General features: G+C 38.5%; 1 protein-coding gene across 2 annotated transcripts in view; it reads right to left on the bottom strand.

Moving 5' to 3' along the window:
- The window catches only part of tox (thymocyte selection-associated high mobility group box), a 70,927-nt gene extending 58,366 nt beyond the window's left edge, over positions 1-12,561 (bottom strand). For both annotated transcript variants that reach the window (XM_055202316.2, XM_055202317.2), the window contains exon 1: positions 12,120-12,561. In XM_055202316.2, coding sequence (XP_055058291.2) covers positions 12,120-12,212 — 93 coding nt within the window. In that variant the 5' untranslated portion in view covers positions 12,213-12,561. The remainder of the gene's footprint in view (positions 1-12,119) is intronic.
- Between the last annotated feature and the right edge of the window lie 1,026 nt (positions 12,562-13,587).

Raw genomic sequence — 13,587 nt, 5'->3', positions numbered from 1 at the left:
GATGCCATGAAATAAACGAGAAGGAAGCGGGTGAATAAACAGTGGGCCACAGTTGCGAGATGCCTAATATGTTGACGCTACGTCCACTCAAACGCCGCAAACAACGACGAAAGTGAATTATTATGGTGAGTGGCCTTTGAAGATATTAGCAATTATAGTCATGGCATAGAAAAATGTTTGGGATGTTTTCACACAGCTCCAAAAATCCTGGAAATGCACCACAATTTTCATTACATTCTGAGAAAAAAAAACCCTTTATGTGAAAATGATTGCAATATGTTTCATAGTGAGATTAAACCAAACAATTAAGCTATTCTGGATTGGTTTTCATAGAGCCATCTGTCTGGATGTTTCCTCAAACTGGGAGCCCAATCAGCTATTCATATGTAGACTGTCATTGGGCAAAGCGGACCCAAAAAAAATGAGATGCCTCCAATGAATCGCAATCACAGATTTGTGCCAGAGTTTTCACGATGCGCATGGCAGACTGGAGAAAACCCATTTCCCCAGCCAAAATAAAGCGAACACATGTCCAGATTTTACGATCATTATGTTCTGCTACTTAATGAGTTGATCTTTTGGCATTTTCTGCATCACACAACACTGCCTGATACGCTAGCAGAGATGGAAAGCTAATTATATTGCGAAAATAATCCTATTCTGTAACAAATATGGCTACAATGCAATGTCACATTTGTTTGAATTACACGCAGAGGCAGACTCGGAGATTGAGAGGGCTGTACTGGAACTGACGACAAACATCATAAACACAGACAGCGTCAACGTAAACATGTCCCTAAAATTCATGCCCGTAAAATGCAACTGAATGTTGCCTTTCTCCCGGTAATGCTTGTGTTTATGACCTCAGATTTTCCACAGTGATATATATATATATATATATATATATATATATATATATATATATATATATATATATATATATATATATATATATATATATATATATATATATATATATATATATATATATATATATATATATATATATATATATATATATATATATATCAGTGGAACAAACCAAACCAACCCAAGCCAAATTTCGTCTTTTCCATTTTTGCAGCTTAGGCCTCTTCTTATACTGCCTCATTTCTTTACAAGATACTTCACATTTGAAGTTTTGCCTTTATCTTTTACAAGTAACAGCATGCATCTCTGATAGATTTCCCACCTTGGTTGCTTGGCATATTATTTTCCTTAAAAGTTTCTTGAGGTTTGGCCCTCTGGGTCTCTAACAAACAACAACAGTCATTCATTCTTTTTAAATTAACAATCCAAGAAAAAACAAGAACGTAGGGCTGTCACGATTGTGAAATTTGGCTGACGGTTAATTGACCAATAAATTGTGACGATTATGGCGATTAATTGCCTGTTTAAGGCTTTGACAATTATGACGATTAATTTTGTTCATGAAATAATTTTTACACATTGTTGTGATTATTTAAATTAAATATTTTGCAAGGTTTACCTGCCAGTGAATATTAATAGATAACACATGTTTAAAAGTAATTATTTAATAAATATATCTTTCAAAAACTAAGAAATAAACAAAATAAAGTGTCTGAAAAATAACTGAAAATAAAAATGCAATCAAAATAAACTGACTAAGAACAGGCCTTAAATAGTAGCCAATCCTGCTAAGGTCAAATTAGTATTGGACCACATGTCTGTAGTGGCTGCAAAAAAATCTCCTTACAGATCCTTAAGTATAGCATCCTTCTTTTCCCTAAATTTGGAATAGCTGTTTTGGAAATGTATGTTTTCCTGGCAGTTCATACTGCTTGTCAAAGCTTTGCAGCATTGGCTTTTCAATTTATCACTTTACACCGTCAACTAAGGAGCGCCATCTGATACTATCTCGTTTATACAGGCCCTGCAGCTCCCCCTTGTGTTTATAGAGAGATGTGCAATCATTGCGGTGATCTGAAATCATTGCGATGAGGTCAAACTATCACGATGAGATTATTATTTAATCATTGTGACAGCCCTACGAGAAGATCAAATGAAAAAGCCTCTTAAGGCCACCTCCACCAATAATGACATTATTGATGTTAACCGAATGCTTTCGGCACTTATCACAGGGAGCTACACTGCGACCAAAATGGTCGCGTATGCGACCTTTTGAACTGCCGTTGCGACCCTAATTTTTAATGGGTCGCAAATGTGCTACCTAATGTTTTAGACAATATGCTATGATTTACTATGAGCATTTATTAAAACATAAATGTGGATTTTAAGAATACGTTTTATAACGTGCTCTGAGCCATCAACACGTTGGCTTCATTTTGCGTGAAAGCACGTCGTGTCTCTCCCCATCAGTGTGCGTTTGCGTGCTCAGCTGTTTCTCAATGAATTGGGTGCGACGCGACGCAAGCGCAGTGTCTTCCATGTTTCTGAACTTGAGCAGAGGTCTTTCTTCACTGAGTATGGTTCTGGGTTTATATTTTAAATGGTCTGTCGGGTCCGGTTAGGTCCTAGTTTAATTACTTTGGGTCCCAAGTCTGATTAATATTGAGTTTATAACCCGAGTCGATCGGAAAACGGCCATGAGCGCTACCGCGCTAAAGCTCGAGTGCAGTTTAGCGTGCCTTCGGTTTCTATGGCGATGGTTCTTGTTACGACCACGCGCTGCGTTTTCTTTCTCACATGTATAATCATTTTAATAATCTTATTATTAATAAACCATATATTTTCTAAAACCATATCCATATTAAGTTTGCACAGATTGTAGCAAAAAAGCAGTGCTAATGTCAAGCCCATTGCACTAAACGAGCAAAGCAATGTAAAGTCTGTTACCGGGACAGCAAGTAGATTTGAAAATAAAATAAGTGGAATAATACTATTGAAATAATAAGTGGATTAAGCTTTTTAAATCGGCAAGAGAGAAATAGAAAGATAGAGCAGAAGCAGTAAAAGTGCCTATTTAATAGAAATTATTAGGGATGTCCCGATCCGATCACGTGATCGGAAATCGGCCCCGATCACGTGGTTTCAGACTCGATCGGAATCGGACGTTACCTCCCGATCAGGACTCGGATACATATGCAGGGTTTAAAATCCATTAAAGGTCTCGCTCTGCTCCGCGCCAGTGTACGCGCTGCGCTGGTGCGTGTGAACTGATGAGAAGAGAATAGGCTTGTTCGACTTCATGCAGTGCCACAAGAACCGGCAGCCGGATGACGTCAAAGTTCCGCGAGAGCGATTTAAAAGCAAACTCCTCCGTGTGATTTCGCGGATCACTCTCGCGGTAGTTTGACGTCACCCGGCTGTCGATTGTTGCGCCGCATGAAGTCGAACGAGCCTGTTGACGTGCTTTCATTCATAGGCTTCACACTCGTGCCTGCAAGGAACCCACGACAAAACCGGATTTTTACCGCTCATTTAAACGACGCGTTGATCGTTTTTTGTCACCATGTGCTCAGACGCAGCTTTGCGTCTCACTCAGAACCTCAAGAACGCGCATTCGCGCAGGATCATTTGACATTAATGCAGAGATGAGAGATAGAGAGAGAGGTAAGAATGGTGCCCATGTCGAGAAAACTTAATAGAAGTCTAGAAACAAAGTATTAAAGTATGTATAGCCATGTCACTCATCTCATTACAATATGTTAACTGGATAACTGGATACAACTGATTGTATAGTTTAATAAAATAATGTATTTTGATTATACAGATTAATTACGACCTAACTATAGGTAGTTTATAACTAACTGCTGACCAGCTTAGGGAATCTCTATGGCTATTTTATAAGATATATTGCTGAATCAGTATGTTGTTTTTCTTGTTAATTGAGTCTTTTTGGGTATCTATCTTATGCATAGAATTAGTCAAGGAGGTTAAGTCTTATAACTTCCTTCAAAGTTTGATCAATTCTGCATAATAATGACATGTGCAACAAATGCATATAGGGTGTTAGACTCATAGATTTGCATAATTTAAAGTTCAGGTTTTAAAGTTTGGGTCAACATGTGGCACAGCTTTAAAACTGAAACTTATAAAATCCTATCAGAGGTCCAAAATGTCATTGAAACACACCAGTGGCTTTGCTGTCATCAGTATTAAACATGTTACCCCTCGAACCCTCCATCCCAACAGAGCATCCCCACAAAACAAATCCCAATTTAACCCCTGTACATATACTATATATATTCTCATTATTTTTTAACACATCTGTAGTTATGCGCTGGCACAGAGTTAGACTCTTTTGACTCCACACAGAAACAGCAATGCGCGCGGCATGACATAAGGAACATCCTGGTTCTGTTTTTTCGCTCTTATTTATTCTTTTTTTATGTATTATAGAAGTATCGGATCGGGACTCGGTATCGGCAGATACTCAAAATCAAATGACTCGGACTCGGACTCGAGGGCAAAAAAACCTGATCGGGACATCCCTAGAAATTATTACCATTATAACATCAGTCATAACATCAGTCACATTTATAATCTATAGACCTGCACTGTCTATTAATATACTATACATAGTATTGTATTATATTAAGTTTGATAAAAGGGGTCTAATTGCTTCATATATCAGTGCAAAAACAGTAAGTGTTTTCGTGGTGCTTTGACAAACAGTGTCAGCTTTGTTAATGGCAAAGAAAGTTTGGAGTGTTTAGATTAATGAAATATAATGTGAAATTAATATTAATTTTCAATAAATCAAAGTATTGTGTTGTGTCACACATTATTAGTTCTTCGTCATATATATAGTAGACCTTTATTTGTCAGTGGGTAATGATTGCCCTTTTTACCGGTTACCACCACCAAGTACATTTCAGATCTGTGGGAAACACTGACTGAAACGTTTAAGAAAACAAGGCGGCATGTGGTTTAAAAGATGGCAAGTAAAATAAAAAGCATATCTGTATGCAATACAGTTTCATTATTGTTCATTATTAACCAGAGCGCCTTAATATAACTTGAAAAAAATATGTGCGACCAAATCATATTTTGCGCCAGTAACTGAAAAAGTTGGTTGCGCAAGTGCCACCAGTGGAAAAGGTTAGTGTAGTTCCCTGTATCATATACTTTTGCGTAAAGTTCATCAATTTCTCAGGTTATTTCTCAGGTTTGTTGGCAAAATCCTACCTGATAAAAATGCTCATTCACAAGAAAACATGTCAGACACATTTAGAGGGTTTTGCATCTGACCTCTTCGAACATTTTTGTAAGTTGGAGAATATAACCGTCTCGTTCTTGCTAATATCAAACACAAAGATATGTAGCTGGTGGATTTTTAAGTTATAAAGTGCGTCATTTATGGTGAGTAAATAATCTGTGCTTGTTACAGGCTTTCTAGTGTATGCATATGATATCCACACGGAGGAATATTTTACTTGGACGTGCCCATAAAGCAAAGCAAACAAACTAAGCAGATTTCGTACGGTGTAATGGACAGCGTACCAAAGTTAGATGAAGCACACCACCACATAATGGTCTTATATAATGAGTCCGTGTTTGGGTTTATTTTTGTGTGTGCTTGTATACGCGGTTGTACATTGACCTGTAAAGTAGTAATGAACAGTAGTCCGATCCCCATAGCCTGTCTCTTTAGATATGCACACATGATATGCAATTAAAAACTCCATTCACATTCCAGTGAGGCTGTCAATCAGAAGCAAATCCTTTCTGACAGTAGCCAGTGAACCGTGCCAGCTAGCCACTGAACAGGAACTCAAACAGTAATGGCTTTTGTTACCAGCAAGACAAAATTTGGATGCAATTAAGTTGAACTTAAATGAGAATATATGGATGTTGTGAAGACGAGACATTAATTGGATCTCGGTGTTGTAAGTTTTGTTCTTTCAGCAAGTGTACATTTCGGTTTATTAACTGACAATTGGTTCTAGAAACTATCCTGGAAACTATGCCACACTACCAACCTACATAACACTAACATTATTTTTCAACCTGTCATGCTTATGTATGTTATATGGACTTACTTAGAGCTCAACAGAATTGTAATGCACTTTACTCATTGAATAAGCTTTTAGCGGCTCTCAAACGGGATCGCTGTAATGTATGACCGCAGCAGGCTCTTGGGCTACCGGCCATGTGTAAACCACACGGCTTAAATGTGCACACTCACACAGGGAACTGCAGTGACTACTGCTGGCCATTCTGACAGCAACATAAAACGTCAATCAGTTACATGAACATCTGCACTGTGTGATACGCCAAACACCGCTGGTGCGGACGTACAGTATCATCATATGGAATTCGAACACCGATAATGCGTTGCTCTTCTTTGTGCTGTGTCGTGCTTGACCTAGGCACAACATGAGCAAAGATCACAGCCTATGTAAACATCTCACATTTACGACAATCCACCCATGTGTGGCCTGCCGGTGTGATGTTGACATAAGCTGTTGACATAGGAGAAACTCCCAGAAATCTGTCAGTGGAAGAGCATCGCTCTTTAAAGCCAAAGGAAGAGAGGGAGTTTTGAGAATTGGTTACAGTAGAATGCTTTTAAACCTACTCAAACATAAAAGTGTTACACCTTTGAAAACTAGGCTATATTTTCGTACATAATGATTCATATTGAGACCTAAGTTAACTTTGAATAGCAGACATACTTAAGCAAAGCAGCAACCAGGTATTAATATCTAAACAAAAAGAAAACTCATTCTTTACTTTATTTTAAAGAATTAATCAATTTTCTTAAAAAAATTCCAGATAATTTACCACCATGTCATCCAAAATGTTGATGTCTTTCTTTGTTCAGTCGTAAATGAAATTATGTTTTTTGAGGAAAACATTCCAGACCTTTCTCATTTTAATGGACTTTAATGGACCCCAACACTTAACAGTTCCAATGCAGTTCAAAACCGCAGCCCCAAAGGACTCCAAACAATCCCAAACGAGGCATAAAGGTCTTATCTAGCGAAACGATTGTCATTTTTGACAATAAAAATATGCACTTTAAAACCACAACTTCTCGTCTTCCTCCGATTGTGTGACGAACCAGCGCGACCTCACGTAATTGCGCAATGATGTCGAAAGGTCACCTGTTACATATATGAAACGCACATTTGCGTACCATTTTAAACAATAAACTGACACAAAGACATTAATTAGTATTATTCCACATACAACAACGTCGGAACGGTCCTCTTTCCACACTTGTAAACACTGGGGCGTAGTTTCGATACGTCATCCGTGACCTCTTGACATGATGATGTATTACGTGAGGAAGCTGAGAAGTTGTGGTTTAAAAATGCATATTTTTTATTTTTCTTGCAAAAAATGACAATCGTTTTGCTAGATAAGACCCTTATGCCTCGTTTGAGATCATTAAGGGTCCTTTTGAAACTGCAATTTTAAACTGCATTAAAACTGTTAAGTATTAGGTCCATTAAAGTCCATTAAAATGAGAAAAAAACATAATTTCTTCTCGACTGAACAAAGAAAGAAATCAACATTTTGGATGACATGCTGGTGAGTAAATTATCTGGATTTTTTTTTTTAAGAAAATGGACTAATCCTTTAACAATAATTATGCATTCTTGTATTAGTGCTCTTGTAGCTCAACTGATAAGCGTAGCATTCCCAATGCAAAGGTTATGAGTTCTAATCCCAGAGAGCAAACATACAAATAAAATGTTTAATGCACTGCAAGTTCCTTTGATAAAAGCATCTGTTAAATTTATGCGTTTCATTTTTTGCCAATAACAGTAAACACCTCAACATCCCAAAACCACTTACCATTATGACATCATGTGAACTATACAACATGAAATATCAACTGACTGCTGCACACATTGATTTCCTCTCACTATTTAGGAGTGTGCTTCTAAAGGCTAAAGGAGGCGGGAATGACATGCCCACTCAGTCTCACCCTGTCATCACATCACTCTTTCTGAGGAAAAGTGACCTGGTAAACAGAGATTACCAGCACATGCTTCTCCTTACCTTCTCCCTCAGAGTCAAATCAGCTCCTGGGTGGGTGTTCAGTCTGTATGTTCCTTTGTCAAAAATGCACATGCATGTAATGTTCATTGCAGCTGGAGTAGCCTATAAGGACTTTGGTTAGGGGGTTTAGGAGTGGATTTTGAGTACTGCTCTTGACTAACAAACACAAAAGACAGCATATTATGTCAGGATCGACATCCAGAGACCCCTCTGACATCCAGGACCACCAAAGATCTCAGTCATTTCGACTTAATTGAAAATGCCTGTGGCTAAGACACGCACTCAGCACACTTTATATTACAAAGCATGGTCCATGACAGCAATACATATCTGAGATATCTAATTTCTCATCCGTTTTTAATGTAATCCCCTTAAGACCATGAATCACATTTGGAATGTACCACCAATATTAAATTTTTACACAAAAAGTCATCTCTGAGTAATTAAAGATACACACACACAAAATATTCTAGAGATTATTGTTTTAGCCAATATACCCTCATAAAGTAAAAACACTGAGATTTCTTTAATATTTCAACTGTTTCTGCTAGACAGAAAAGAGACTGAATGGAAAATGAATGGAAACGTTTGCTTAAGCCTCCTGTGTCTTAAATATTTCTCCTGAGGAAAATTCCCAAAAATCTTACATACTGTATTATATTGCCACTAGAATCAGATTTACAAATCTGATACAAAAGCCAAAATTAGGGATGCACGATATATCGGCCGACATATCGTTATCGGCCGATAACTGCTTATTTTTAATATTATCGATTATCGGTCTGATAGCAAAATTAGGCCGATAAATGAAAGCCGATAAATGATGGATTATTTTGGGTTGTTTAACCACTTCACTTGCTCATTGCTGGCCATGTGGAGTTTTGATTGGTGCTTTCTGTGACATAGCACGAAGATGACACGTGTTGCGGGCTTAAGAAGAGTATGCTAGTCTAGCGCAAAGACAAGATGTCCGCGGTTTTTGAGTTTTTCATTGTGAAAATAATATGAATATTTATCGGCCTGCATATATCGGTTATCGGCCCCCAAATATAAAGAGTTATCGGTTATCGGTATCGGCCAAAATTTCCATATCGGTGCATCCCTAGCCAAAATTATTGAAAACTGTCTTATTTGTATCTATTTCACCTATTTAAGCAATTTTAGGAGAAACTTCTGAGTAAATACTTAACTGAGAACTCAAATCTTCTGAGCTATTGAAGCGCAAGCAAAACCATTTTCCTGCGGCTATTTTTAATCAAAAAAGCTTGCATTTATGTTTGTGGGTTTGCCATGGATTAATTTCCCCAATCGAAAACATGTTCAAAGATGTCTGTTGTGTCTCCAGTCAAACTGTTACCAAACTAAAACCATCTGTTTACGGGTTATTTGTTAAGTGTGTCTATGGGTAATCCAGTTCTGTTCTGCTCAACGCAGCTCAACAATTATTTTGCTGTTGTTTCAAATGTGCAAGCAATTAAATCCTCTTGTATCAGCGTTATCATTCATAAGTATCATTCAAACCTTGAGATACCAAATATAACACTTTACATCCATCAACCTCACGTATTCGACACCGGCCCAATTAGTTCAATTGAACTCCTGTTATCCTCTGAACTGACAAGAGCGCAAGACTGCCTCTTACCTTAACCTGACTGTAAACAAATAACAACTGTTAAAATTTGGAAGCGTACGAGCATTTCTTAAACCTACATCAATGACAGGCTTACAAGACAATGAGTCATGCGTAGTGTTAACAGCTTGCTTGCATTATCTCATTGGCTATAATAACTTCAAGCCTGCAAACTCCATTACGGCAATGACTTGTGCGCCAGCTGAAAGTCATTAGGCATAAAATAAATCATTGACTTTGATATAGGTTGGCTTCAGGAGAGTAGTTTTGTTGGCCATTAACGGTATAAGGCTTCATCTCTGCTGGTTTTCATAATTCCAAACAGACTGTAATCCAATCCTACCCATGATGCCACTCTCTCTCTCTCTCTCTCTCTCTTTCTCTCTCTCTCTCTCTCTCTCTCTCTCTCTCTCTCTCTCGAGTACCCCTGTGAAGCACTCCTCAAGACCACTCTTGATTTCCTCAACAGCGGCAACTATACCACACCAGTGCTCTTGTATTAAAACATACATCAGAAATGTCACACGCAAGCAACGCTGATTCAAAAAAAAAAGGCCGGCAGAGACCTCTATGAAGTCCAGTAAGGCTTGAGTTTCTCAAATTTAAATTTGATTGCTTTTGCATTTATTTGCTTGGCAATCGCTTTCTCACCACAGCAACATTGTGCCTTGTGATAAACGCCCTAGTAGGTGACACGATAAGCAAAAAGTGATAAGGCCCATATTGTATAGTGCAGGAAGTGTGGAGCATTAAGTTTAGATAGTGTTCAAAGTGGTGCGTTTTTTTCCTCCTTGCAGCAAGAGCACAGTTTACAACGATGTAACTTCATGCACAACACTACTATACAAACACCTTTCTGCATTTACAAGTTAAGCAGAAAATCCGCAACATAAGGGTACAGCAATGACATGCTTTTATCTACAGTCCATACCATATGAATAATAAAAATATAGCATGCATTGTTTGTTTATATCTTTCTATCCACATCAAATAGATGCAGCGAAGACCAAAGTCTTTAGGGATCTGTGGAGAGTGGTACAGCAGGTAGGGATGAAGGTAATCAGTTAGGGGACTATGTGCACCGACTGAATCATCCCCACTGGCACTATGACCCCCGTTTAGCCACATACCATCAATTTCTGTCTATTTGTTCTCGAGATACCACACACCACTGTCACAATCTCACTTGTTTGCTCTCTGTGCCCCCCATTCTATAACTGTAGCTCCGCCCCCATCTCTCTCTCTTTCTGAATTGCTAAAATGAAAATTCTCGAGTGGAGTTGATATAGGCTGACTTGCCTCTGCAGTAAAATTACACTATATAGATTATATCTGAAAGCCTTCCCCCTCCCTCTTCCTTTCCTCTCTACCCCCACCAACCTCATCTCTCTCTCTCTCTCTCTCTCTCTCTCTCTCTCTCTCTCTCTCTCTCTCTCTCTCTCTCTCTCTCTCTCCTGAAAGGTTTTATGAACTCAGCAAAGATATTAACAATTTACCGCTGCATCAAAATTACATCTAACAAATGAAACACAGAGACAATGCGGGTGAGATTGCGCTTTCAGTGTTTTTACTTCTTTTTAAATTGGGGCACTCATAGTGGTGCCTCTAAAAATGTGCGGTTCATCCATAAAACATTGAATTGTGTATGCGACTACACTTAGTCGTGGATATGAGACCTATGGCAGTGAATCAAGAAGCATTGAAAGGAATAATACAACCCCAACCCCCACTCCAATCACCCCACAGTAACCCTACCCCCTCCTCATTCAAACACACACACACATACACACACACCCTCTCTCTTTCCCCATCTCTCTCTTTATCCTACATGCACTACACACACTCACACAGTAACAGCACCATCATTAGGAGAGGGAGAGGAATACAAACCCCACATATCTCTGTTGTTCCACAGGGACTTCAGGAATAAATGATGCCATGGATTTTAAAGTAAAAACAAACGTATGGAATTATGTGTATGATATTAATGATAATACACAAATCAACGTGTTATTTATTATTTGTGCACGTGTAGCAGCTTTCTGTGTTAAGGACAGTTTGCTATGTCCATGTTGAGTTTGGGTCTGTGATGAGCAGGTGTATTTAGGAAAACGCGCGCTACTTCTCCCTATCGTAATGACTTCCATCTTTAATTGTTAGAATTTTACGCGCGCGCTCGTTGTCTGTGACAGCCCACGAGCGCGCTTTTAAGTTTGCGATGTAATAAACACATGTGTAAATGCTGATGTGCGCATTAGAAAATGTATATATACTAATAAACTTAACAAAAATGCTAAATATCAAACGCAGTCAATGGTTTATGGTCAACGGATACAAGTTTGTTCAGATATATTTTCGGTCCCGCGCTCATTCGGACCCGCTTCCAGACTTGAGGTGACAGTCGTTGAAGTACAAACTTTGAACAAGTCCACAGCAGTCTTCAATTCACGTTTAGCCAAGCAGTTACACAAATGTGTTGCATTAAAACAGAGCATGTCTATGAAAAGCCACATTGTTAAAAACACCATGCATCATTAAAAATAGGCTTTACCTTATTGCAATACGGAGAGTCCGAATAGTGCGACTGTCCCAGTCGGGAAGGATCTGTTGCTGATGGAGGCTGTGGATAAAATCTCACGTCCATTTCAGTAAAATCATCAACCGGTCCCTATTGCCTTTCCACTAGATTTTGTGTTCCTCTCTTACTCAGAGATCGCAACGCAAATGAGAGAGAAGGTGAAAGCTGAAGACTGAAAGACTGAGACACTCACATCCGTTCCGCGGTTTTCACAAAAACTTTTATATGAACCTCTAACGCGGGCGTTTTACAACAGAGAGATACCGCTGAAGAAGTCGCTCAGGTTTGGCGAGAACAAAAGCATCTGTCGAGGACGTTTATGTGTTGACTGCTGAGAGTAGAGATGTGTATGTTATCGTTGCAGCTGTGGCTCAGTGTAACTGCTGTATGGAGAGGAGCGAGCGCTTTGCCTGTGTTCAAACACAAAAGACTCAGGAGAAACGCGCCTGTTCTTCTGAGCGGCGCATAGGGGGCGCTGCAAAGTGCGCGCACCTATACTGGACAATTTGCATTGATTTTGCATGATACTGTCTGTAGATATTGGGACGAAAAGATTCCGTTCATTTGTAGGAAAAAGTCTGCAGTTCACGCAGTGGCAGTTACAGTTGTAAATAAAGTTGGGGAAACAGAAATTGTGCACGTTACCTGGATATCTTATATTGAAATGGAAATACGTAGGTTAGCTTTTATTAAAACTTAAATGACACGCCGTACATGTAAGCTACAGATTTCTTCTCAAGCAATGAAGACAAAACATAGCTTTTATTTAAGCAATAGTTCACCCAAGAATGAAACTTAGCCCATATTTTACACACTCTCAAACCATCCTTGGTGTATATATGATTTTCAACTTTCAACCAAACACAGTCAGAGTTACATTCAATATTATACTGGCTCTTTTTTATAAGCTTTATAACGCCATTGGATAGTGCCCCATTCTAAAAGATCCTAAAAAGTATCCATCCATTAAAAAAATCTATATGGTTATTAAAGGTGCAGTATGTATTATTGACATCTAGAGGTTGAACTTGGTACAGCAAACTATTCAGAATATTGGAGATGGTTTATTCCCCGCCCTCCTCCTCCTCAGACTCAATGCTCAGACTCAGGATAGCAACTGACGATGGAAAGCATAGAGCATGGGTCTTCAACATGGGGTCCCATGGTGGTATTTGTGGGGGTCCTCCAAATATGATTTGAATTAAAAATATTCTTTAAATAAAGGCTAATAAAAGAAATTAAAAACTTTATCAAAACAAAGGTTCCCCCTTAAAATCTATTCAGTCAATTTAAAAAGTTATGTAGTATGTTAACATTATGCATCTGTGTATATAAAAATGGTAATTTTACATAATCATCATAAAGCACTATATAAATCTAGTCCTTAATTTGATACATACTGGGGGTCCTTGCTCCTCCTCGTTTCTTAAGGGGTCCTTGG

Source organism: Misgurnus anguillicaudatus, chromosome 2 (assembly GCF_027580225.2).
Source record: "Misgurnus anguillicaudatus chromosome 2, ASM2758022v2, whole genome shotgun sequence".
In the NCBI taxonomy this organism is placed as follows: domain Eukaryota; kingdom Metazoa; phylum Chordata; class Actinopteri; order Cypriniformes; family Cobitidae; genus Misgurnus; species Misgurnus anguillicaudatus.
The sequence above is the reverse complement of the archived record's forward strand: the minus strand, read 5'-3'. Positions and strand labels throughout refer to the sequence as shown.